Source organism: Aplysia californica, unplaced genomic scaffold (genome assembly GCF_000002075.1).
Source record: "Aplysia californica isolate F4 #8 unplaced genomic scaffold, AplCal3.0 scaffold00654, whole genome shotgun sequence".
Taxonomy (NCBI): domain Eukaryota; kingdom Metazoa; phylum Mollusca; class Gastropoda; order Aplysiida; family Aplysiidae; genus Aplysia; species Aplysia californica.
Window position 1 is genome coordinate 68,696 of NW_004797924.1, and position 25,874 is coordinate 94,569.

Here is a 25,874-nt window from a genome sequence, read left to right on the forward strand (position 1 = left end):
CAGCAGCCGCAATATTTAGCAAAAAAACGGATTCGCGTGGTTGTCTGATTGCGCTATAGCAGTATTATACTTACAAAGATAAAAAAAGGGAAAGGGGAAAAAAAACGGGGCTTTAGAATAGTGTCTTCATAACAAGACTTCTCGTTATTTCAGGACTCGTTATAAGTGGACTCCACTGTAGTAGGTTATGTAAGAGACCATCGCATGGCAATGTTATTGACGGTTAAGAAGAAGACTGTATTTATCTCTGTTTCTAGCGTATAAAAGAAATGCTTTTCATTCCTTTCTCTATTTATCACTTTTAATCTTACAGTCCATTGTACAGTATTATACATGGCAAAGTGAATACAATGATTTGAATGCAAATGTTTTACATTCTATTCATCCATAGAGATGCAATACAGATATTTAGCAGGTGGGTTGCTTCAGTCCTGTCTATCAGTGTCAGCTGAACCTGGTCAGGTAGATATACTACACCTCAGCAGAAAGACAGGGTTACTCTTGAAATATATTCCAAAAGAACGAATTAAACCCATGTCTTTTGTGCACCAGACAAAGAGCCTAACGACATCACAAGTGTAGAGGCCTAGATCTATACATTAATACCATGAACTAGAATCCGACAACAATATCTCGAAAGTATGTTGAAGTTGAAAAGAACCATAAAGGTGGGCCTGTGAGGAGAGTGACCTGAAGCACAAATAAAAAAATAAGAAGAAGACGGTCAACAATTACGACCCACTACTGGTAACATCACGACAGGAGTACCTGGCAACGTCTATTCTAACACCGGTCAAAAAACTCTGCTGTCAGCACTCTCCCCCCCCCCCCCCCCCGGTGACAAATTTTTTTGTGATAGCATTGAGAAAAGTGTCTATACACAATCTGAAATTACACTCATGCTCCCAGATGCTTATTCAATGTTGACCAATAGCTTTTACCCATCCTGTCTCTTCTGTATAAATTCCAACAATCTTTCACTTACAATCTGAAAACATCTTGAGAAGGAACTACAAAAAGACTCCCAGAACTTAAGAATTGAATAGAAAAGGTGGAGAGACGCATGCTCCAAAATGAAGTCTGAACTTGGCAAACAGCCAAAATCTCTTTACAAGTCAACAAACAAAGAATCAGACTCAAAAGTGTACTACAAGACAGTTCCCTCCTCACAAAAGCATCATTGTAATCTATAAACACATCAATATAATCAATTCATTTTGCCATAAGTGCAGATTGAAATGTTATCATTTTTTCTTATATATATCTCAGACAGAGGGGCGAACCGTCTTAAAATCTTATAATGCACAGTCGTTGATAAACTCTCCTCACAAGAAAATACACAAGGTAACATTAACCTGCTGGCTGCAAGGCTAAAGCTTTTTTGTGTATACGTCAATACATAATCTACAGAGTCAACACTTGACATATCTAGCTTGTCATACTATCCTTTAAATAAGCTAACAATAAAAGATGAAACAGAGACAAAGGGTAATTCAAACTCATTCCATGCCATGCATACAAAGTTTGACACACTCACCAGTCTTTTTTTATCGCAAATCTTTATTCAGCATTCACAAAAGTTTTGTACTTGTTTTCAAGACATGGATTTTAACTCACAAAAAGTCATGGAAGAAACAATTTAATTAATCCCACACTAGAAAGTATTTAATAGTTTTAATACACTGCTACTACTATTGCAAGAAAACACTATCCTAAGTCAAGAAAAAAAAGCTGCAATATATGATGGCTTAGGTATTTTGATCACTGTACCACATAAATATGCAAGGCCTAGTGTATTTCCTACTCCAGAATGCAACTTTGAATGAAGGTAAGCATTTTTCTTCAAAGAGTAGCATGGAACAGAGTTACAAAAGCTTGAAAACTAATTTATAACAATAATTCATTCTTAACATAGGAAAGAAAGAATTGAACATTAGGAATACTCTAGCATATTCACTTTCACTGGGTCTAAGTGAATCTGTGGCTCTTCTCCAGGGGGAAAGTAGGGGGGGGGGGTGTGTGTGGTATGCTCTACAGTTTTTCCATTAAAGTATTTTCCCCGAGAAATGACTCATCCAATGAGATGCCATCATCACTCTTATCAAACTAGTCTGTCCACCTCTGCTTTCTCAAAATCAGCCACCCTCAGAGTGATAAAGAAAAGGTATACATTTTAGAGTGCATTAGCAATTTTTTTTAATACACAGGTTTTCCAGACTGTTTTGTTTGTTGGCTTGAGAAGATAGAAGCACACTGTCACAATAATGACCATTTAGTGTTAGGAAAATGTAAGACAGACAGTAACAACAGAGGGAAAGTAAAAAAGTAAGACCTAGCAGTGGCGCTCTCCAACCATCCGCTGTTAAGACTGAGGCTTGACAAGAAAAACCACCTAATCAATACAGAGAAATATACCAAGCCTACTCTTTGACTGACATTTAATTTGATTATTTTTCAGTAGGATTCATTCTTTCACGTAGAATTCACATCAGTGTCCATTTTTCATTAGCTGAGGGAACCCCCTTGTGACATTTTATGTGATAAAATCCAGCAGGACACGCACAGAAAACATGGCTCCACATTGCAGTCAACTCGGCACAGAAGGAAGGACAACAAATTGGTTACAAAAACTAGTTCCACTGAGGCATTCATACATATTATCTATGCCCTCAAAAAAATCACATTCACCAGTGATATAGAATGTAATGTACAAGAACATACTATACCAACTAACGAAATACCCATTCACAATCATATAAATAACAAGCCAAGAAAATTTATTTTTCTTACTTTACGTCAGTGTCAGGTCACAGTACTCACCTTTATAATAGAAAAGCAAAAACAAAATCAATTTGAACATGTTCTCACTTTCGATAAGAAGCTTTCACAAAATGATATGATGGCTTTGTCATTGTGACATGGTGTTTCAGCTTGAATTACAGCAGCAAGAAAAGCACCTTGACTTCTTTCCTTTTGTCAGTTGATCCAGTTTGGCCAGTGCAGACTTCTTATTGTTATTGAACAAATACGACAAACGAAGATTATATATCGCAGTCTAATCTGAGCATTTGTCCATTGCTTTTGCAAACCATTCTGGCTCTGCTGTGGAAATCTTTTCAATGATGGTGTTGACTTGGAAACATAAACTCTGAATTTGACGGTCCCACATGGGTAAAGTTTCTCTGGCTGAAAAAAGTACAAAAGGGAAACAAAGATTTAATAGAAAAAACAAAGAAAGAAAAAATCGATGGGATTTCAACAAGTAAAGAGGGCATGAAATTGCATCTTGGGCACCATATCATATTGAGAGAGAAAAAAAGTTCAAAAACAGGGATTTTCATAAAGCTTGCAAATAAGAATATTTGAACTCCAGATGACAAACAAAAGAGAAGATGAATTATGAGAGAAGCAAGACATAACATTTTCTGTTCTTGATGTTTCAATTACATTAGACACTACAAAAAGCAACTTTCACAAGGCAAAGAAAACCAAAGAGATCAAGACCAGTGCCAAATCATACTTTGATCTCTGTACTTAAACAGAAAGAAGACAACATGGCAGAAACATGATGAAGAAAAGACACAATGTTCAAAAGCCAGACTTTTATTAGGTAGCGTAAACACGGCCACGGGCACTCGCAGCCTTCTGAGAGCGTGGTTTCTGCGAAATCGGGGTAATTCAGATCACTGTTTCTTTGTTCTTTCGCTATAAAACACAAAATTCTGTACACCTCGTAGAAATTCAGCTTTTCTTCATTAAACTGGTGTAAGTTGTTTGTATGTCTGAGTATTAGGAGCTGTAGAATCGCTGTGGAAAGCGAAGCCCCTTGTGGTTGGAATGTGTGGTCCGCCGGTTAAAAAATTGAAACGCGTGCATTCAAATGCTTCCCAGAAAAAATTGATGATTAAATGCCGTCTTTTCATGGGTGGAACACTGTAGAGCTTTTTTAAAAAAAATTTATAGTAGAGGGTTTTACGGCGCTCGCAACGGCTTAGGTCATATGAGCGCCATGTAGAACTTTGAAAGGGCTTTCTCGTTGTATATTTTTTACTTTTGGCGTTTAAATAGAAAGCTTTTAAAAATAGTTTTCAAAGATCAATTTTTAAATGAAATGTGTAAAATACTGGCTCAAAAAAGGTCCCAATAGAAAGATAAGTTCATTTTCCATTAGAATAAAGTAATAGGCTTGGAATAATTTTGCATTAATCCTTCTGCGAAACTCAAAAAGCATGTGATCCCCCCACGCGGGGAGCACTTAGCATATTACAGTATAGAGCCGATTCTCCCGCCGCAGGGGGCCGATGCCGCGCCGGCCGGGTCAGCGTTCTGTGTTTTTGTCGAAATAACGACAGATATCGTGTTTGAGGTGATAAAATACTGACTTGCAATGATCTCACAGTCTTGAAAAAAATTAGGCTCCATATCTATGTTATAGTGATTGTACTCTGTTAATAATAATAATAATAATTGCATTTATATAGCGCATATCCATGCTCAAGAGCATGCTGTATGCGCTTTACAACTATCATTACCCCAGCAGACCCTCTGAGAACACTCAGAATCATTCTCAGCTTCCGTGGAAGCATACAGTGCAAGCTGCGGATTTCACGCGCTCAAACACTATCAAACTGACAAGATCGTTCACTGTCTATAGGCGGGTACCCATTTCCACCTGGGTGAAGTGAGGAAAATTTGTGCAAAGTGCCTTTCCCAAGGGCACAACGTCGGGCCCCAGACGGGATTCGAACCCACGACCTTACGGTTGCGAGTCCGAGAGCCTAACCACTAGGCTACTGACGCCATAATGTGGAGATGTTTGGTGCACTTGGTACTCTTTTATTACCCGTCAAACATGGGGCTGCAGCCAGTTAGCGACTTAAGCAAATTTAATAATCTTTAAAACAGCTACTATTTTCTTTAAAATTGACAGAGATTAAAAAATGGTATCAAAATTCTCAGGAGATATTGGCCTTTCATATAGAACAGATAAATTTGGCCTTCAGCGACTTTGAAAATTTTGTTTCTTGTACCTACTTTTATCACCACAAAACTTTCAGAGACTAACAAAAAGCCCCAAAACAGAAAGAATATTGGTTTTCATATTTGACAAAATGAAATTGCACTACATTTCCAGCATTATAACATTAATATTACCTTCAAAATGAACAGTTGAGTCTATCTGATCCACATATCCATTCATACGCCCTTCTGTAATCATCTGTGAAGCAATGCTCTCAGCCTGTAAAAAAATAAAAACCAAAAGTGTATTAAAATACTCCCCATTTCTCCTCTTGCATTTAAGAAAGACTCTGCAATGCATCAACTTGACACAAGACATGTTTTGTTGCTTTTTAAAATATATCCATTACAAACTAATGGCAAAGCCTACCAGGGTTGCATTTCTAAGGACATGCAACAGTAAATAACCAAGTTCAGAAATGTAACTCGGCATGCAAATTTGTTCTCTAAACTTTTTTGAAGAGCTAGCGGCAATCAACAGAAATGTTCAAACCACTGTAAATTGACAGAAATCGGGAGGACTGGGTGCACTTACAAAAATACAGAAGAATCATAACAGGACATAACATGCACAAATAAATGTAGGTGTTTTTGTTTGTACATATTATATAGGTCTCTGAAAATGAGGGAGAGAGAGTATGAGCATGTGTGTCTGCCTGGGAATGTGTGTGAGTGAGGAAATGACAAGACAGGTAAGTCACCTTGGAAGGTGGAATCTCCAACAATGCACCAAGTTCCTCGAAGGAAATGTTGTTGTAGAGTTTGCTGGCAGACAACAGGTTATGTTCGGTGACCGCTCGGTTGAGAATCGTGGAGCCTAAAAGAGAATTTTGACAGTCAAATATTTATAAAAAGTTTGAGCTGATAGGAAACTAAACAAATTTTAATGTGAAAGCACTGGCATTCAAACTAAGTTTAAAAAAACCCAAGAAAAATAAGAAGTGGCTCAAGCAAAACAGTATTTCCTTACCCTCCTCTCCCAAGTTCTGTACATATCAGCAAAACACTAAGTCAGTAAATAAAACAAGCCATCCTTGCATATTCCCTATCAATGATCATGAGACAAAGTATATTTTGAAGGTGCACAACTTAAAACAGCGGAAGTCTATGAACTACACCAGCTAATTTGTTATAAAATAGAATTTTAACATTCTCTCAAACTCAGTGCAATCTTAACTCTTTATCTCTGGCAAGCCGCTCCGGTGAGCGGGCACATTTCTTCATGATGACTTTGAAATTAAATTATTTTTCGGCATGTGCCGAAAACAGGTCTCTTTATTAATTAGATGAAGAACTATCAAAATAGATTAATTTGTTTAGATTAAATGACCAATTTAGTGACGTTTTTGTCATTTTTAGATTTAGTATAGTGGGTTTTACCCTCTCAGACAAAAGAGTTAAAACAGAACTTTACAGTCACAGTGAAATCCACATGAGTAATTATTATACAAGACTAGAATAATAAAAGAAAACATCCAATATTCATTTAATTTATTTCAAGGTCAAGCCTACATTAAACAGACATGTATGTTGCTCGTGAGGCAGAAGCATTATTTTGCCATTAAGGTAATGATTAACTCTTTGAAGACGCAACAGCGGATAATCTGCTGACAGGGGAACCTACCATTGTCGCTATGTCAGCGGCTGACGATTTTAAACGTGTTTATTTGCTAAACTAGTGGTCTATGGTGGACAACCCCTATATCATTGGAAAAGTCGTCCAAAGCCCTATAATTTGGTTGACTTTCTCTCTTTGCTTTCGAATTAGGATAGCTTTGCATCATTGGCATTTGTTTTAGGCCAATTGTTCCGCACGAAATGTCGCAGTTTCTATCCAAAATGGCGAGCTCCCAGCGATGTGATTAGATGCGGACAGAAGAAGCTTTAGAGTTGTTTATGGATGACGGCAGTGACGAGGAGTTAGATTTAGAGTTAGAAGAAGAAAGTTCAGATGATAGTGATGACGAATCTGTACCATAGGTTGGCAGATCTAGATCTACCTGACCTCTAAGTCTTACCTTGTCAAAAAAATTTTCTTTTGAGGGCAACTATAGTGATCTTGCAGCCTTGATCAAGGTAAGACTTGTATTGTGAATGTACGATTGATTGGTAATAGAGAAAAATAGAGAAATTGTACTTTTTAGTTGTGTATGTGCGATTTTTGTATTGCCGATAGGAAAAAAAATGGTGACCTAGTAAAGAAGGGAAAAGAAAGAGCGTCACAGGGTATCGAGAAAGGTAAAGTTGGTGCGCCTTCAAAGAGTCACTGCCGTCATCCATTATGAAACATATGGTATATAGAAACAAAATATCCATACGTACAGATTGGGCATACAAATATTGGAGTAGAATGTGCTTTACTGGTGTCATATTATGCTAGGTCAGAAACTCATTATTCACTTGAGTAGCATGGAACAATTACTGACAACTGAGCATTAAGCCTTCATAAAAACATGCACAAACTATTCAGAAAACAGTCCACAACTGCATGCCTACGAGGACCAATCTTATGTTGATATAATGTCAGTCACAGCTCGTTGCACGCCCCCATCAAGACTAGACTACCGTCATTCGTAGTATAATATTTAAACTCTTGCCTTGCAAGCAGAAGGCATGAATTTTATTTTTTTCAGGGAGACTCATTTCATCAAGTATCTCAGACTATTTGCTGGGAATCTGTATCACACTCAGCCTTGACCGTTAACCCTATTACTGTCAGTTGTAAATTTGCACTGTGTCAGGGGAAAGTCATAGGAATAAGGGTGCACCTTTAGACATTATTAGAAATGAGTACATATGACAAAGTAGTCGGGTACCCGTTTGATGAACAGACTCAAAAGAATCGATCGTCAACTCATTGTGGCATCAGTGCACATTGTTTGTGAACGGAAGCTTCACTTGTTTACAATGGTGTCTTAGAATAAGAAGACGGACTTTCCCAAGATTAGATCAAAACGAAACTAATGAAAAACTGAAAATCAAACTACAGTGACTTCAGACTCCTTAATATAACTGTGCACCCTTTAAATGATTCTGAACCACCATTAATTTTGTCAAATTCGAAAGTTAAGTGGTTTGGAAGTTTTGGGCGACCAAAGTGACGAACTCTCACAAGTATAATATATATAGATACAGAGACCACAAAACTATATATATTTGGAAAGCTCTTTGAAAAAGCTATAACATACGATGACAAAAGTTAGATTTTGGCACTTCAACAAGGTCAGGTAACTCCTAAAATCTGCCAGAAATCTTGGAAATTGCTGAGGACCCAGTGAAGCCATTTTCACCGACAAGCAGAGTCGCAGTCACCGGCGGTTCAAAGATAAATAACTGACAATCTTCTGTGTTCCTCTGGCTCAAAAAGAGTTGTAATAACTACAGGAGGTCCTTCTTTTTAAAATTAGTGCACTTTCATTCAGTATGTGTTTCTGGGGCATGCGAAGACCGTTTTCTGAAACTGCCGAGGACCCAGCGAAGCCAATTTCACTGACTTGCAGAGTTGCGGCCGCTGGCGGTTTTAATATATTGAATAACGGACAATCTTTTTTGTTCCTACTGCTCAAAAAGAGTTCTAATAATTACAGGTAGTCCTTTTTAAAATTAGTGCACTTATATTTACTGTAGGTATTTCCCTGAGGTTGTGTAGATAGTTTTCATAAACTGCCAATGTTATCGGCAGTAACAGTCTCGTGGCAAGGAAAGTGGTGAGCTCATCGGCCCTTGCCAGTAATTACGTTAAGCAGCTGGCCCCTATCTGATCTAAATCGTGACAAAGGAAGCACAAAATGTTAACAATCCTAATTGTACACTTGCCGTCGGGAGTGATGGCCTTCTGATGAGGTAACAGCAATGCAGAAAAGTCAACCAAGTCGCTGCTGCGGATAATTCTGTCCAGGTACCTTAAACACATATAAGAAGAAATGCCATTATAACCAATAAGTCTGGGAAGACATGCTCAACATGAAAGTTCAACACAAAAATTCATTTGTTATTTTATAAGTTGAGAACAACTTATCAAGGGACAATGAAAAACAAAATGGAATACAAAAAAAACCCACAAAAAAACTGAGGAAGACCAAACATACATGTGGTCACTGAATCTGTGCATTAACCATTTAGCTACTCCAAATTTGTTCTAATACACGCCCTGAAATCCTGGAAAGGGGGAAATGATCCTCTAAAATAGCATACGTTTATGATAAAATTCATTGCAAAATGATCTGGAAAAAAAACCCCTGCAGCAATATTCGTAAAAGATAACTGCTTCCAACAAGCCAGCTTTCGCTGTGGCACAGTATGAGCAAATATTTATATTTCCCCATTAAAGTTGTGACTATTAGGCTTTTATTCGTTACCCAATATGATTAATAAAATTTTTTTAATAACTAATTCCCACAGTGACTTAAAAATACGATATTTTTATTGACCGAGGTATGAACTTTCATTGTCTTTGTCTAATTGAAATCGCTTCATGGGTTGAATCTTTATGCATTTTCAGTCTCCTGGGATTTGTCAAAGTTTCAATTCCATAACACCATCCATTTCGTCATATTTTACTTTAAAAATTCACACAAACACTATTTCTGGGTCAATTTCAAACATTTAAAAACTCAAAGAAAGAACAACAACAGAACTTTTGCTTTTAAGCCTCCTTTTCAGCCAATTCTAATCAGACATTCTTCCCAGAATTCACAGACATGCATACCACGGCAGTGTCTCACGCTCTGCTATTGAAACGCCACGCAATGCTGCTCTAGATGCTAAAAGGTTAGCAAAGTTCAGTCTGCATATGAAACATGAACATGAACAAACACTCACATTTTCTCAAGTATATTATATGCTGGTAACTGCTGGCATCTTTCATCTTTGAAGAGAGTTGCTAACATTCGAGATCTCTGTTGTCCTGAGGAGAGTAAAAAAAAAAGAGAATTAATGATGAAATATTCTGCCCTCTCAATCTCATTTCCTACCAACTCATTAAAAGAAACATGAAAGATTTTTTTCTGATACCTGGAGCAAACATGTTCACATTGTTTTACCATCATCTGTGGGAGCACAAATCCAGACTTTAACTGCAGGATGGTAAGGTCCACAGAATGACTAATTACAACATCTGAGGTTTAAAACATATCATGGTCATGCTCTGCAGATAACGATAATAAATACAGATTACATTTATATAGAATAAATCTGCATTCAAAAGAAAGTTCTTTTCATTATATACAATTCATTACTATCCCAGCAGACCTGACAACAACAAGAAATATTACCAGCTTCTATGGAAGCATCAGTACATGCTGCCATTTTACAGGAGTTCAAAAACTCACATGCTGACCCCCTCTTTGTCAGGTTACTGTGCCAATCTCGATGAAGTAGAGAACATTTCTCAAGGACATAATATCAGACTGTCCAAACCAGATTTAGAACCTGAAATTTTAAGGCTAGGAGCACAAAGCAAAAAGAAAGGCTAGGAGCACAGCAGCATAACCTCTAGCCACTCTCCTTCGATAAAAAAAAAAGCACACCGACATCACAAAGCTCATTTAGGGCAAAGAAAAAATAAGAGACTCTAAAGACTGGAAAAAACAGAAAGACAGCGAAGAAAAAAAGGGCTGACCAGTTGTGCTTTTAACTGACTGCTGATCCACTAATGGAAATCACAAAACATGTAGAGTAAGCAAAATAGCAACTTCTGAAATTCTACGTATTCAAATCAGCGGGGGACAACACTCACCTGCAGATGCTAAAACTGTACAAATGAGGGCACTTTTCAAGGCAGTCATACGCTCGTCTTCAGACACCACACTCTTGTAGGAAAGTTCGTTATACCTTTGGGCAGCCTCTATAAACTTCCTTCGGAAGTCTAAGACCCTTGCGTAGCAAGCCTGAAGGAAGGGAAAAAAAAAAAAGCCTATTTCTACAAGTAGCATATTTCACAGGTTCAGCTACCCTTTTATTCGGTGCAAAGTTATTTAACAGATGGGACCTCCAATGTAACATTCATCTTTAACAGGACAAATGTAACTGACTGTGTGGGGAATCATGAACACTCAACTTCAAGAAGACTATAGGTCATCCCATTAAACTTTTAAAATAAGGACAGCATTATGAAAAATGAAAGCAGAAGTATGGAATAGAATAACTGCTGGGTGAGTAATATCTAACATATATCTCTGCTAAGATTTCATTAATGGAACAGCTATCAAATTTCTTTTTTTAAGCAAAAAAACAAAAAAGTAAGAGAACGGGACATCGTATGAAGTCTGATCAGAGGGAAATTAGCATTACTGAAACTTCTAATAGTCATTAATGTTGGTATCAAGATTGGAGAGCAGTGAAAAAGAAGAAACAAAACTAATAGATCTATTGAAGCCTCAATTCTCAACTGGTCAAGCATACCTTGTACAAGATTTGCAGCTCTTCATTCTTTGACTCTGCTTGCAGCAATGATGCTCTGTTTATGTAGGCATCAGCTTGATTTGCATCTTCATCCTCGAGAAACAGTCGAGCTATTTTCAAATATGTTTCCAATTTGTAATCAGGACTGTACTGCCTGAGACAAAAGACAGACATAAACAATGAGAATAAATTCACAGTCTATAAAAGGCTGACAACAAACTTCTTGGAAGCAATGCATTTTAAAGCCTTTTGTCTTTGAAGCTGTGCACTAAACAATATACAAGGGTGGCATGAGCTGTCACCCAAAGCATGGTTTAACCAATCTTCGAAACTTTGGGAATGAAAAACTTTAAAAGCCATGAAAACACAGTAATGCTAAAAAAGAAGGAAATGCTTTCTTATTTGGCCAAATTTTTAAAGCAATTACAGCTGTGTCAGTATTTTTTCACACAGGCCACGTCACTCAGACACAGAGGCACCATTCTCAACACTAGCTGCACAACATGCTACTTCTTATCCTGAAACAAACAGAGCAAAAAAGAAATAAAGACTGAATGAAGAAAAGGAAAAATGAAACATACTTTTGTCCTGTCTCTAATGGAATGCCGACTAAAACATTGGCAGCTTCTCTCCAGCTCTCTTCTCTCTCATAAATATTTGCAAGATGTTGTCTTATAGCAGCCACCTGAAAGGAAAGATGAAGAAAAAAATAACAATACTTGACATCCAAATTCATCTGAAAGGGAGGAAGAAGAAAAAATATACCTAATAATAATAATAATAATAATAATAGATAGCATTTGTATAGCGCATGTCCCCGCTCAACAGCAGGCTCTATGCGCTTTACACTATATTATTACCCCAGCAGACCATAGAACACTCCGAAACATTCTCAGCTTCCCGGGAAGCATACAGTGCAAGCAGCCGATTAAGCGCTCAAACACTAACAAACTGACATGATCTTTCGCTGTCTATAGCCGGGTACCCATTCCCACCTGAGTGAAGTGAGGAAAATTCGTGGAAAGTGCCTTTCCCAAGGGCACAACGTCGGGCCCTTGACGGGATTCGAACCCACGACCTTACGGTTGCGAGTCCGAGAGCCTAACCACTAGGCCACCGACGCCACCAATACTCCTCGTAAATAATCAACCCTCATGTCTTCAAATAAAATCAACTCAGTCACAATTCAGGATAATGCTCTATACAACAATCAATAATTTAATAGAGGCGATGTATAGTTGGTGGTTGACAATAGAAGGCAATAGTGTACATCATGGGACACTAGAAAAAGAAAGTGAGCACTAGCCAGCCAAAGGAGTGATGGTAAAATCCTGAGAGCCTTATGTTACGAGGGGTATAAGACAAAATTCAACCAATTTTATTCTTTTTGTAAAGCAATAGCAAAACTAAATAGTATGTTGTAGGGTGCAGCACACTACCTTTTCACTCTATCTCTATCCATACATTGCTTTGTCTATATTTTGTAATTCTATTCACAAGAATAACAAGCAGTGGAATTAACATCATGAAAATATTGCTTATCTGAATAACTTTAGAACTTATATGTCACAGACAGAAATGATCTTCGTTTAATTACTCCGCCCACATGCAAACATAACGTGAAAAGCAACGCAATAATAACACGAATTGCATCAAAATAATCTGAGTTGTAAAAGACAACAAACTACTAAAATAAAAGCTGGACTTACCTGTTCCTCAAATGAAATGACTCGAGCCTGAATCTTCTCCAGTGTGAAATGAGATACTTCCTTCGCAACATTGTCTGGCACTCTTGGCAGCTGTGTGGTAAAATCTGTCAGAATCTGCCGTGAGATGACCAGACTCACCCCTTCGCTCACCACTGAACAAAACAAAACAAAATCATTCATTCATCTGAACTAAAGAAATATATATCAACATGATAACTGGAAAGTTAATTTACTGAATGCCAGAGTGTGAGATGAAAGGGGCAACCACAGAAATGGAAGGGAGAGAAGTACGATTTAGTCCTCACACAGACTCTCTTGGGCCATCAATTCTGATTATAATGTTGAAAGTGCTTATTTAATGGAGCTACATGTTGCCCTAATAAACAATTCACTTCCAGAAAACCTTGTTTGGGCAAATCGTTTCTCCCTACGGTAATTGATCTCTACAATGGAGAGTTAGTTTTGCTTTCTCAGTTCTGCATCTTTCTCATTTACCTCCATTTGTCTCTCTGCTCGATGACAGTATACCAGTGTACAAGCTAAAAACTCTGACAGACAGTCTGGGAAAAAACCCTAAGAATGAGAATGGTTGTGAATTTTTGTTAAAAGGATATAATGATTCCAGATGCATGTGATTCCTTGGAACTTAGTGATGTGTTGAAACTTTATTCAATTCACTTTGCCACATGTGCATTCAGTAGGCCTAGATTTTACCAGGCAGACTTTATCTAAGTTTAGATTACAGATTAAGTTGTAGCTTTTTACCTGTCAGGATTCAGAGTGGAGAGATGTTCAGTGATCACTGCACATAGGACGTAACTTTTACCTAAAAAATAAGGGCTTCAAAGTTGCCCTGCGTTTTATCCACAAGATACAAATTTAGCTAAAAAAATTCCAAGGAAGGCTGACCATATATACATACTCAGAAATTGTGCGACTAGCATAACAGAAATGAGAAAATCCTGATAAATCATGATGAGAACAGAAATTATCAAAATTGATAATGAGGAGTTTTTAATTCATCCATCAGTACCGGTACTAAAATTCTTTTTACTTTGATTTTCTGGAAATAAAATGGGCAACTTTTAAGTGATGATGCTTGCCAGGACAAAGTTGATGCATTTCGTCTAGTGAATGATCCCCTAAAATATGACTGTCATTACTGTCAAGTCTACCTGTATTTTATCTGTGCATGAAAATGAGTCTAATATTTATATGAGCCTTTGCCAATAGGTGGGTACCTAAAATGTAGCACAGAGGTTTGATGATAAAGTTTTTAATATTTCGTTTTTACATGAATTTTTCTATTCATGTATATCTCCTCCTACAAAAACATGTATTTACAGACCTTCAGACTGCATGCTAGGCTGTGTAACCAGCCTTACGTTACATCGAGTCAAATTTTATCTGACATTACTATGATGACACATTATTTAGAATTTGAAAAAACAAAATTATTTTGATAGTTTTCTTATTGCTTTAATTTTCAAACTTAAGCATGAAGAGCATGTAAAATGGTGAGGCTCATAGAAAAAAGAAATTGTGAATGCCGTTGTGTTTGCACTTGTGTCATTATAGTTATGTCCGAAAGAAATGAAAACCTTTCCATTTTCATTCCTTAGTTTCTTTTTTGAAAATTTGGGCAAACAAAGATTCAGGAGATTCAGCTTGACTCATAATGCACGCTTATGATGAAAAAATGTCACTTTATTCATATTTTACTATGAACCTATGGAAAATATCAAATATCTTTCGAACAAAACCATGCTTGTCATCATTTTGGAACTTATCGTAAATTTGCATCAAATTTTCCTCTCTCCTTGAGACCTAGCCAAACACGCTTGGTCGTATCTAGACCTATCACTAATTGACCATTGGAAAGCAGTGTGATGTTAAACATAACTTGGTTTAAATTTAATTAAATGGGGGGAAACATTTTTCGGACGTAACAGCTTTTTTTTAACATAACAGGCTAGGATTCGATGACTACATAAGAAAAAACTTGAATAAATTCGTCTTATCCAACGTTATTCTTCTCGTCGTCATGTATCGCACAGCAGTACGCTTTAAATGGATTGACAGCAGCAATGCGCGTTCCTCTGGCCCTATTCTTTTTCATTTTATGATCGGTTCTTTTGAGCATACAAATGATGACAGGGCACAAGGCGTTGTGGGATTTCCGTTAACTGAAAAATTATGCACGGCCACAGCCTCAGATTCAGTTAGGGCAGAGAGTAAACATTGAACGATACTATGCTCGTCCCAGGGCCCCAAAATGGCCGATAAAAACGAAGTCACAGGGAATTGAAGTTGCCTTGCGAAATGATGTCTCGAGTTATGCTCGAAAATTAAAATCTAGAAGGCTCACAAAGTAAAAAATTGATACAGATATCTTTATTCCTGATATAGCTGCACAAATAAGGTAGTTATGGTAAGTAGAAGAACGAGTTTCTCAGCGTTTATTTCATTGTTGAACTTGATGAAAGAAAAAGTACGAACTCGACGAGTCACGGTTTGCATTCTAAAAATAGATCGATTTCAGACCTGAAAATAGTTGTAATATTTCTTCTGACAACTCGACTACTATTTTTTACCTCCCATAGCTGAAACATCATACTGAGCACAACATATACAAATTTATAAGCTGTAGCGTCATTTTTGTTAGAATAGGAAAAGATTTTGTGAGGTATATGAAGAAACCCCCACCTATTGGCAAAGGCTCCTATGCCATGTTATACAGTTAGCTTTTAGCAGCCCCAGAGAGGATTGGCTTATTGTGGCTACATATGTAGCCAATATAAGTGGGAGTGTTTATTGGTAAGCCTTTATTAGGTTACTCTTAAACATTTCAGATATGATTACAAAAAACTATCGAGGCTCTTGGAAAAACATAATGTACACATACAGAAACTGTAACTTTTAATTTCAAGCCCCTCCTCATTCCACAGTGCATTACACAATAAATATAATACCGAAACTAACAAAAACACCAACCCCCTCCCACCCCACCCCCCAAAAGAAAAAACCCACTAAATGTCAAGACAAAGTATAGATTTGAGTGAAAAACGCTTCTTACAAGCTTCAATGAAGGCTTGAAGTGAAGGAATCAGTTCAGGTCCGCCGGTCTTTACAACATTTTCCAGGATAGATTTATACCTGTATATAAGAGACACAGATGTCAAAATGTTACAGTAGATTATATTTCATTCAGGGTTGCCGACCTAAAATTTCCCATGTCAGGTAGATTCATGGTCAATTCCAGGTAGTTTGGCTGAAAAAATCAGGTAGTACAAAGTCAAAAAAGGAACAAAAGAGACGAACATAAACAAGAAACGTAGCTACTAGAGTAGGGCTTGCTTCTAATAATGATTACTAAGTCGTATTTTAAAAACTTACATTATTCTATATTTGTGTGTTGTGGGTGTGCATGTATGTGAAGGTGAAGTGTTGCTGAAACGAGATGAATTATTATCATTTTTTTTCATTAACAAACTGTCATTAAAGGCACTTTTCAACCAGTACTGAATGTGGAATTTAAAGCAGGATGACTGCCAAACTGACTTCAAAATCCAAAGCCTGTACCAATAAAGACTGCATTAAAGCATATTTCCTGACAAAGACATGCCAACAGGCCACTGATAAGTCCTGTGTGACTTAGATATACCAGAAAATTTTAACTACTTTTGTCTTGTTTTCATACAGTGATAAGCTATCGTGATGTAAACACACAAGGCCTCCAACAAGGTGCGCTATGCGGCATAGTACTCTAATAGAATTTGACTCCTTGATCATTCCCTCTGGTATCTCATAAAGCAGATCAAGTGCACACGAAACAGTTTTTCTCCCCCCCCTGAAGTCTTGTCCTTCATTATTGATCAATGCGTCAAAAGATGTTTCAATGCACAGTATACGTCGGAGGTCAAGAGTGAGTGATTTTTGGTGACCCTGACAGCCACCAGTGGCTGATAATTGTTAATCATCACGTGTTTATGCTTATGTGTGTTAGTGTGCCAGAGAGAGAGAGAGAGAGAGAGAGAGAGAGAGAGAGAGAGAGAGAGAGAGACAGACAGACAGACAGACAGACAGACAGACAGACAGACAGAGAGAGAGAGAGAAACGTAAAGCTATCACTTCTTGCCATGTTCTTATTCTCACAATGTACAATGTGGGTTAAAACAAATTTTCGTTCAATAAAATCCCTTGAAAATTGAACAATATTTGCGAAAAGATAATTTTATTCAGGTATATTTTTTATATATAGCTTTTAAATAGTAAAAATTCTAACCACGACCCCGCACTTCAGAAAGTCAAAGTTACACAAGTTACAATTGAGAACATTTTCAGCTGAGTATGGTATTCCGATATTTTATTGTATTACTAATTGTCTTGAAGTGCACCATTCCCTTTGACCTTGAGGGAAGGGAAAGTAGCAACAGACTTGGTTATAGCACCGTGGCTTCAAATACATGTACACCTGCTGGGCCTTTCAAGAGTCAATTAAAGACTTTTCAAATAGGCGTCTAAAAGAGAGCAAAAGTCAAGGTGCCTACCATAAATCTAGTGCTTTATGCAGTAGAACAGGCCCCAAATCAGTAATTGACGAAATTGCTTTTTTTCCCCACAATATATTATAATGAACAAAATCTATTCACTTTAACTTTAACTCTATAATAGTAATAGTGCTTAATTTAGTTGGAGAGTTTTTTAGTTTGATTCAATCAAAAATTTAAAAAATAGGTAAGCCTAAATCTTTATCATCATTGCCTTATAGATTACTATACTACAGGAGACTCCAACTCAACCTGAGTGTCCTGAGTCTGAGACAGGGGCCGGCGATAGTAACATTTAAAAATGTGTCACAACGCGGTAGAACCAGGAACTCATCAATTTTTGGACATATGGAGTTAATGCTATTATCTTACGCTTGTTTATTTGTCTTGCTTTAGGTGAAAAAACCAATCTATTGGCATTGATAATTGCTCAACTGGACCGCGTCACTCTATCGATCAATAAAGACAAAGACAGTTCACTCCTCTATAATTGAGCCAATTAAACGGACTTTGCGATCAGAGTTACCCTACTTGTGTGAAAATATATAATAAAAGTGAAATTAACAAACTATGTGCTATTTCTATTTTTCTTTTGGTGAAACGAAAAAGAGCTTCAATACAAAGAATAGCGTCATCTGAACCAATGTGCGGACTTTCGCGGACTCCTTTTTGGCTGAGTGAACTATTTTGTATGAACGATCTTTGGCCAAGAGACGCTCTATGAGATCAAGATAACTTGCAAAGTCATTGGTCCCTATTTATAACTTTGACCTGTAATTTACTATGTCATTTTCCATATAAGGAATGCTGAAATTATTTTCCATTGAAATAAGGTCAGCGTCTATTCCCTTTATAGCTGTGCACTTCCCAATCGAAGTTGGTCATCACAATATAGGGCCTGCGGGCTTCCAGGGTTTAAGTTTGTCCACTTGTAGAGTCCGGTTTGATAGTTTATGTGCCGCCTTCAAAGCCTAGCAGTCAAGTGGAGGGCCGTACACATAGCCTCCATGCTCTATGCGTACGAGAGAGCCGTACGCTATGCCCCTTTGTAAAAAGAAACAGATGATAGATCTAGACAATCTAGAATCTAGATCTAGATTCTAGGTCTAGTGTCGCGCTGAAAAGGTAAAATTTCACAACATTTCACAACAATTGACCCAAGCCGAAGTGCAGCCCCAGAGAAAAGCTAAATAGTATGCAGACTACATGCAGAGTGCCGTGAACATAGCCTGCAAACTACGTGGGCTACTAAACTACGTATCGTTGCCACTTGTGATGTCATGTAATGTAAATTTTGGCCCACAACTGCAGACGACACAACTGTTGTTAAGTCTAGAGTCTAACCACGTCACTGCGCATCTGTTTGGGTGCGCAACCCCCGGTTTCCTGCTTTGTTTTGGATAAGAACAGCGAAAACGAGGTCACTTTCTGTGAGCATGCGCAGAATGCAGCTTATTTCACTTTCGTTTTGAAGGTTACTGTCAACACACGTGATTCTACAGTGTCGGAAAGTTTTGCCCATTCATATTAATGGTTTTCGTAACCGGTATCGGTGAATTTACTAAGCGCTTGAGTAGTCGATTATTTAGCACATTTAGTTAATCTAGCTTTAATGTATACTAGAATCGATAAATACTATCGCAGGCTGCTTCTTAATGCCCAGGAACATGCCAGATAGGGTTACGCACTGAAGCAGACCAAATTTGTGCATTCCGTTTCAGTGCGCAATATCAGCTTTTTCGCTATTTGGCATTGATAGTGTGGCTTCTAGGCCCTTTGGTTGTTTTACTTATTAAGTTATTTCTTTATGACCTGCATTGTGCACTGAAACAGACTGTTTTCCTTCCATTTGGATGCATTATATTGCCATTGGAAGATGATCAGTTAATGTATTCATGTCAAAATTAATTAATATGGAAATTTAATCTGCAAAATGTTCAATTTCTTCTTTTCATGTCTTTTTCTTCTTCTTTTTTGTCCTTTTCCTTTAAGAATACTAGTCTAGGTATAGTCTAATTCTTGTTTTCTTCTTTCCCCTCCTTGTGTCCACAGCACCTTTCTTTTTCAATTTCTTCTTTTCATGTCTTTTTCTTCTTTTTTGTCCTTTTCCTTCAAAAATACTAGTCTAGGTATATAGTCTTATTCTTGTTTTCTTCTTTCCCCATCTTGTGTCCACAGCACTTTTCTTTTTATCCATTATCAAAACACATACACACGGTGTAAGGAAATTTCCTGTTAGGGGGCGCACAGATCCCAAAAAGAACACACCTCATTGACCTTGGCCTTCCGTTATGGTCAGTACAGGAACTTCTTGCAAGGAAAAGAAGACAAGGCCAGGATAGAAAAAAATGAAAAGTGTCAGAAAAGAGCTAGATCTACCCTTGGCGTCACTTCCAGAGAAGGTGGCCCCAAGAACAAATTTATGCACAACGAATAGATCTAGTATTGCCTACTTATTACAGGCCTACAAACTGTAGACCTACTATATACGCCCCTTCGTTTAATTTTAATACTGATACAGGGCCATCTACTTCCATGCGAGAAGAATAGATAAGTGCCGGTACAATCTTTTATATTATATATAGAGAGAGGAGATCTGTTGATGATAAACAACCAAGTTCGGTGCTTAAGTTAAGATGCGCACAATCACATCGCATCATAATCACACACAAAACAATAACTTCTCACAGATCAACAGAAAAGCACACATTCACAGTCAAGAACACGCATGCACTATTGCCCTCGGGGCGTCTTGACATAATGACCCCATTCCCTGATTCACTTGCAGTTCTGGTTTCCAGAAAGCAGACAATAAAACCTATTTTTAGACAGTTTGCAACCATGCCATGTCCAGGATAACTACCACTCCATCCCCTCCCTACCATACAGGCGTCAAATCCATCTTGGCCCTTAGGCCCAACAGTACAATCTCTTAGTGTGATGGGAGTACCTGTTGTAGCATTTTTGGCTGAGTTACAGGGCTCCCCCTTTCAGACCAACTTAAGAGGTTTCTTCACCCTTTGGTTTTCAATCTTAAGGAGTATTTAAACCCTTGTTTTAGAAACTTAGAGGGTAAAAGTCAATTATCTCCTTATTTTATAGTAAGAATTTTTCCATGTAAACATTTAACTCACGCGCATGCACATTCACACAGACACACACAGAGTGACCATTACTGTGATTGAATGCTAACATTGTTTTAATTAACTTAAGGTTTCTTAGTAACAGCAAGAAATACATGAGTAATATTGACTACCATTAGAGTTGTGTCCATTTGGAGGGGGGAAGGGTGGTGGTGGTTGAGCCAATAAAAAATGAAATAAAGTTGACAAACCAAAAGGGATCAATTCCAACTGTAATGCACAAAGAAAATCAGACCTGCCAATCAATGAAATCTAAAAGTCAGGATCACCCCGGGGCGGTGCCACTGACTGAAATGTCTTTAGGCCATTCCCAAAGGGGGGACATTTCTCGTTCTAGTGCTCAGTAGAATTGTAAATAGGCTGATGTAACAATGTCATACTCATAACTGTGCCTGAACTACGACAGGGAACTGCTGCTTTTTCTTTCCTAATCCTTACTATCATCATTTTCCTCTACTTCTTTTGTATGTTTGTCACACTCTTGTGACCCGCTATTTCCGGGGTGCCTTGATATAGCAATGCCAATGAAAATTTAAATTTTCACTTTTGTCCCCTTTTTTTTGGTACCTAAGAAAGAATTTTCAATTCTAAGAATTATGCTTCTTGAATTTTGAGAATCAGTTCATAAATAAAAAAAGTTATGGGGTTGTAAAGGTCGGCAAAATATGGATGACCCACATATAGGAAAATACTCCTAAAAAGTGGACCACGCAGTAGCAGATTCTGTAAGAAAATCGACGACATCTCGGTAACTAATCGGAGTGTTCCAGAGAAACTTGGCTACCCGATGTGTTTTTGAGTGTAGAAATCATTTCTGCAGTCAGATTTACTACCAATTTCGTAGTTATTTTGTTATAATTAATATTGTGGTGTACATATTACGATTTTGCGAAAAAGGGGTGTCGGGATGAGTCCATTTTATTTATAACATCGTATCACAACATGGGATCTTTCAGAATATATGTCGGCAGCGTGACTAAATAATTGCAAAGCTTTTTATGATGACTTTAGACCATGCCAACCTTAAAAGATAAGTTAATTCAATCTAGCATGCCGTACAATTAAAAATTCTATTTCCCCGTTGAGACGCGAACACCCCGAGACGAGATAACCTCGCCTCGGAATACCCCCATAGCGATGTTACAGGGGAATAGAGAGAAAAACAACCGGATGCGCGTGCCCGCCATTGCCCTATTTCAAGTGACCAATGAACGGGCCCGGAATAGTCATGTGGGGATTTGTAGGTCACATACATTTGCCACGAGAGTGAGGGGAAAATGGCCGGTCTCCGTGCGAAGCCGCTTTGGATAGGGGGGTAGTCGTGCATTTATGATCGGGTCTAAACAACTACTTGACACAGAACGTTCAAATTTGAGCACACTATAGAGGATAGATAGATCTATTACCATCTCGGCGTTGAAATTCAAACTCCTTATAGTTTTCGGTGTACACGATATGAAAGTGTTCCCGACACCAAAAGTATAGGTTAATTTATGTGTACGAACTTCAACGTCCACATATCATTAGTTTGCCCTATTTTCTGATTGGTTGCCGAGTTTCATTCGGATTGGTTCGAAAATAGAGCAGACCGAGGTTGACAAAGTTAGTCACCTACGCTTCGGCCGGGTCCGCAAAATCGCCCGTATACGGGGACCAAATTTTCGCCTCGCGGGAAAGCCCGATTGGCATTGCTACTTGATAGTCGAAGCAGACTTTGCGCTGTTGAAGCCAGAGAGGTGAGCAGAGCAAGTCTGATTCCCTGTAAGGACTTCTCTGTTGACATCCACACCTTGGCGCTCATATGACCTTATGTAGTTGTGAGCGCCGTAAAACCCCTACTAAAACTTTAAAAAACTAAAAATCAGAATCTCAGTGGGGGAAAAAATCTGGATCAACGACAAATCACCCAGATCACTGCCAAACTAACAATTTCCAGGGACATTTGTTTGTGTGGAAGGGGGGGGGGGGGGGAGAGTGTGTGTGTGTGCGTGCCTGTGTGTGTTTTACCTTTATTTTTTTAAATCCTGAAGTATCACGTAAAGCTCTCCTAGTTTTGGTATTTTACATGCGCCCCCCTCCCCCCCCCGGATAAGTCCCGAAAGACGCTTCAGCCGGTGTGCCTGAACTTAAATTGACCCCGTCAACGGTCCCCGACACACGCGGAACTCACTTTGGTGGGAGTCATGTCACGTGGTGCGAAAGCGCGACTGAAAGAGTTTTACTGAAGTGTCTTGATGACGGGCCCGACTAACCAGAACTCGGATAAAGCTTGTTTTGAAAGTAATACAGAACTACAAATAATACATATGTATTGATAATTTGTGCGTCGCAATTTAAACTAAACAGCTATCAGTCAGGCCATCATCGGAGAATTCTGAGTTGAAACAAAAATAAAAGCGAAAATGATTTAAGGCCTAGGTCTTGAGAATGCCCCAAGTCGGAATGCCAAACCAATATTACTTCCATTATACATGTCCTTGAAACAACACGGGCTTGCAAAGATCCAACAAAACAACTAAATTCGACATAGACATTTCGGAAAATAGTTCTTCGAGTTTCTGCTGACAAAAAGTTTAACGAATGCTTCCCACAGAATAATATTTTACAAAAAATCCGGCACAATAGACGGAACAAAAAAAAAAAATCGGGATACACGAGATCAAAATTGGGAAAATCGAGATACTTGAAATTTGGGGTGAAAAACCTGGATATCCCGAATACATCGGGATGAGTGGCAGGTTTGGAAAATAAACTAATTCATTAAATTATTCTTCAGAGCCATCCCAGTCGTTCAATGGTGGACAATTCATGTTTACTAGATCTAGTGTGTTAAAGAAGGATGGGGGTAATCTCATGGCAGGGGTAAACTCAAGGCACGACACCGGCAAATATAATGCGAGCAACCAGAATCTGGGCGGAGCTTCTGTTCTCAAGCAAGCCGGTGTCTCCGGGAACTGCGCGCAGCTCAGATAAGTTGATTCTAGGTCGACTGCTTCTGACACAAAGTCACAGACAAAAGGTGACTGCGGTGTCATGTGTGTGGGTGTGTTGTTAAATCTTTGACTCGGCTTCGGGGTAGAGAAGGGGGGAAGTGATGCTTGCCTGACGCACACTACCTAAGTTTTAAAGCGTATACAAACCCCCGAAACGAAATTTTCAAGAGTAAAGCTCACGCACCACCAAAACTTTAAGGGGGTAATTTGCAGGTTTAAGGGGTAATATACTAGCAATGCCAATCGCCCGCTGCGCCTTGTGCCGGAAATCGGCCTCCGCGCGAGGGGTATTTTTTGGGCCGCTCGGAATCAGAAGTGACTCTCTTCTAAGTTTAGTTACGGGAAAACTCCTGGACGAAAATAAATGAAACTCGGCAACCAACCAGAGGAAAGGTTAAACTAACGACATGCCAGCGTACAATCCCGAACGATTACTAGAACCGGAGATATTGCCGTGTTTGTGCAAATTTCCTCTGCGGTTCGAAAACTAAGCGGAGCTGCGGATTGATCGCCGACCACACAAGCGCCCCACATGTCTTCGTTATTGCTGCAAAATTTCAGATCTCTGCGTTTAGTTGGATTTTCTGTACCAACTTAAAATTACCACCCATCCATTGATAAAATCCTAGATCTAGAAACTTGATAGCGCATTCCAAACGCGAGGTGCGGCACGCAAGAGGCGCGTGATCGCTAGGCGGCATGTGATTGGCTGCCTATAACCAAATGGGTCACCGATGACTACATCGCGGGTTTTCCCGATAGCGCTTTACTGACTTTTAGAAGGGGTGATCGCGTTGCGGTAAAAACGAGGTCACGCAATTCAACAAATTTCACGCAAATATCAGTCTTTAAGATCCAAAGTAATGAAGACATCGAAAAAGTGATAGCAGAACTAGATTCGGCACTAAAAATCACATGGAGATGTCAAGTTTCATTCATATATGCTCCAATTCATTACTGACTTATGAACAGTTTTTCCTCAAAATACATCAAAACATGTCCCACATTTTGGCGATTTTTTCCTATATGAAGGTCCTCCAACATTTTGCAAACAAAAATCCCAATAACTTTTTTATTTATCAATGGATTTTTAATTTTTAAAAACCATAGTTCTTAGAATTTACTCTATTTTCATTTTAAGTCCATTTTTAAGCAATTTGGATGAAAATTTAATTTTTCATTGTCATTGCTAAATATACGCACAAATGTGCGTAAAGGGGAGCCCTGAGTTATATAATGTTCTTGGTGATATCTCTTGTGTCTTCAGTCAAACGTCTGGATGGGGTATGAAAGAAACTTTTTTTGCTATTCTTGGAAAGAAAACCTTGTTTTCAACTGATTGAATCAAATAGTTTATGGATCATTTTGAATTATTTTGACCAGACTTCACACCTAAACAACGAACATCCAGAAGGGTTCAGGCAGAGACTGATTCAGGTAGCGCTGATCTGGGCTCGGCGCCCTCAGTGACGTCAGACGTAGGGAGACTTGGGAGACCCTTGCGACTGGCAACGGGAGACTTACCCGCCCTACTCCCACTAACTTAACTATAAAAACTGGTGTACTTAGGGATGAACACTGAATAAGAGATTTTTTTGAAAAAAATATTGTGATGTTTTGTTGAGTTTTGGAAAATCGTATTCCCTTTTTTGAAAATCCGTTCTCCATTTCAAAGGGTGGCGCCATGGCGCCATTTGCGCTTGGGGAACCACGCCCCTGACCACAACATATCGAAATTTTAAACTGCTGTTACAGTAATGCGCTACACCGTATAGAGAGGAAGTTTTTCTAACTTCTGGGGAAAAAATCATGAAGATCGACCTGTAACTTCCAGAGATATCCACAAAAGATCGCTTACTGTAAATCGCACCACAGGATTAACTCTAGATCTAGATATATAGTACTACTACCGTCTACATCCCGTTAAACGTAGAAAAGACACATTTTCTTTCTGATTGGCTGCTAATTTTAGTAATGTGATGTCATCACTTCCTGGGATACCCACATGGAACGACGTGTTTTCGGTAACATTTCGGATTTCCTAGATCTAGATTCTAG

The 25,874-nt window shown here is 38.4% G+C and overlaps 1 protein-coding gene across 1 annotated transcript in view; it reads right to left on the reverse strand.

Annotated features, from left to right (window-relative positions):
* Positions 1 to 1,540: 1,540 nt before the first annotated feature.
* Positions 1,541 to 25,874, reverse strand: part of LOC101864177 (COP9 signalosome complex subunit 4) — a 35,389-nt gene continuing 11,055 nt past the window's right edge. The window contains exons 2-11 of the mRNA XM_005108037.3: positions 16,207 to 16,286; positions 13,131 to 13,282; positions 12,003 to 12,106; positions 11,422 to 11,575; positions 10,757 to 10,907; positions 9,841 to 9,925; positions 8,836 to 8,921; positions 5,721 to 5,836; positions 5,155 to 5,239; positions 1,541 to 3,186 (exon numbers count right to left, since the gene is read on the reverse strand). Coding sequence (XP_005108094.1) covers positions 3,056 to 3,186; positions 5,155 to 5,239; positions 5,721 to 5,836; positions 8,836 to 8,921; positions 9,841 to 9,925; positions 10,757 to 10,907; positions 11,422 to 11,575; positions 12,003 to 12,106; positions 13,131 to 13,282; positions 16,207 to 16,286 — 1,144 coding nt within the window. The 3' untranslated portion in view covers positions 1,541 to 3,055. The remainder of the gene's footprint in view (positions 3,187 to 5,154; positions 5,240 to 5,720; positions 5,837 to 8,835; positions 8,922 to 9,840; positions 9,926 to 10,756; positions 10,908 to 11,421; positions 11,576 to 12,002; positions 12,107 to 13,130; positions 13,283 to 16,206; positions 16,287 to 25,874) is intronic.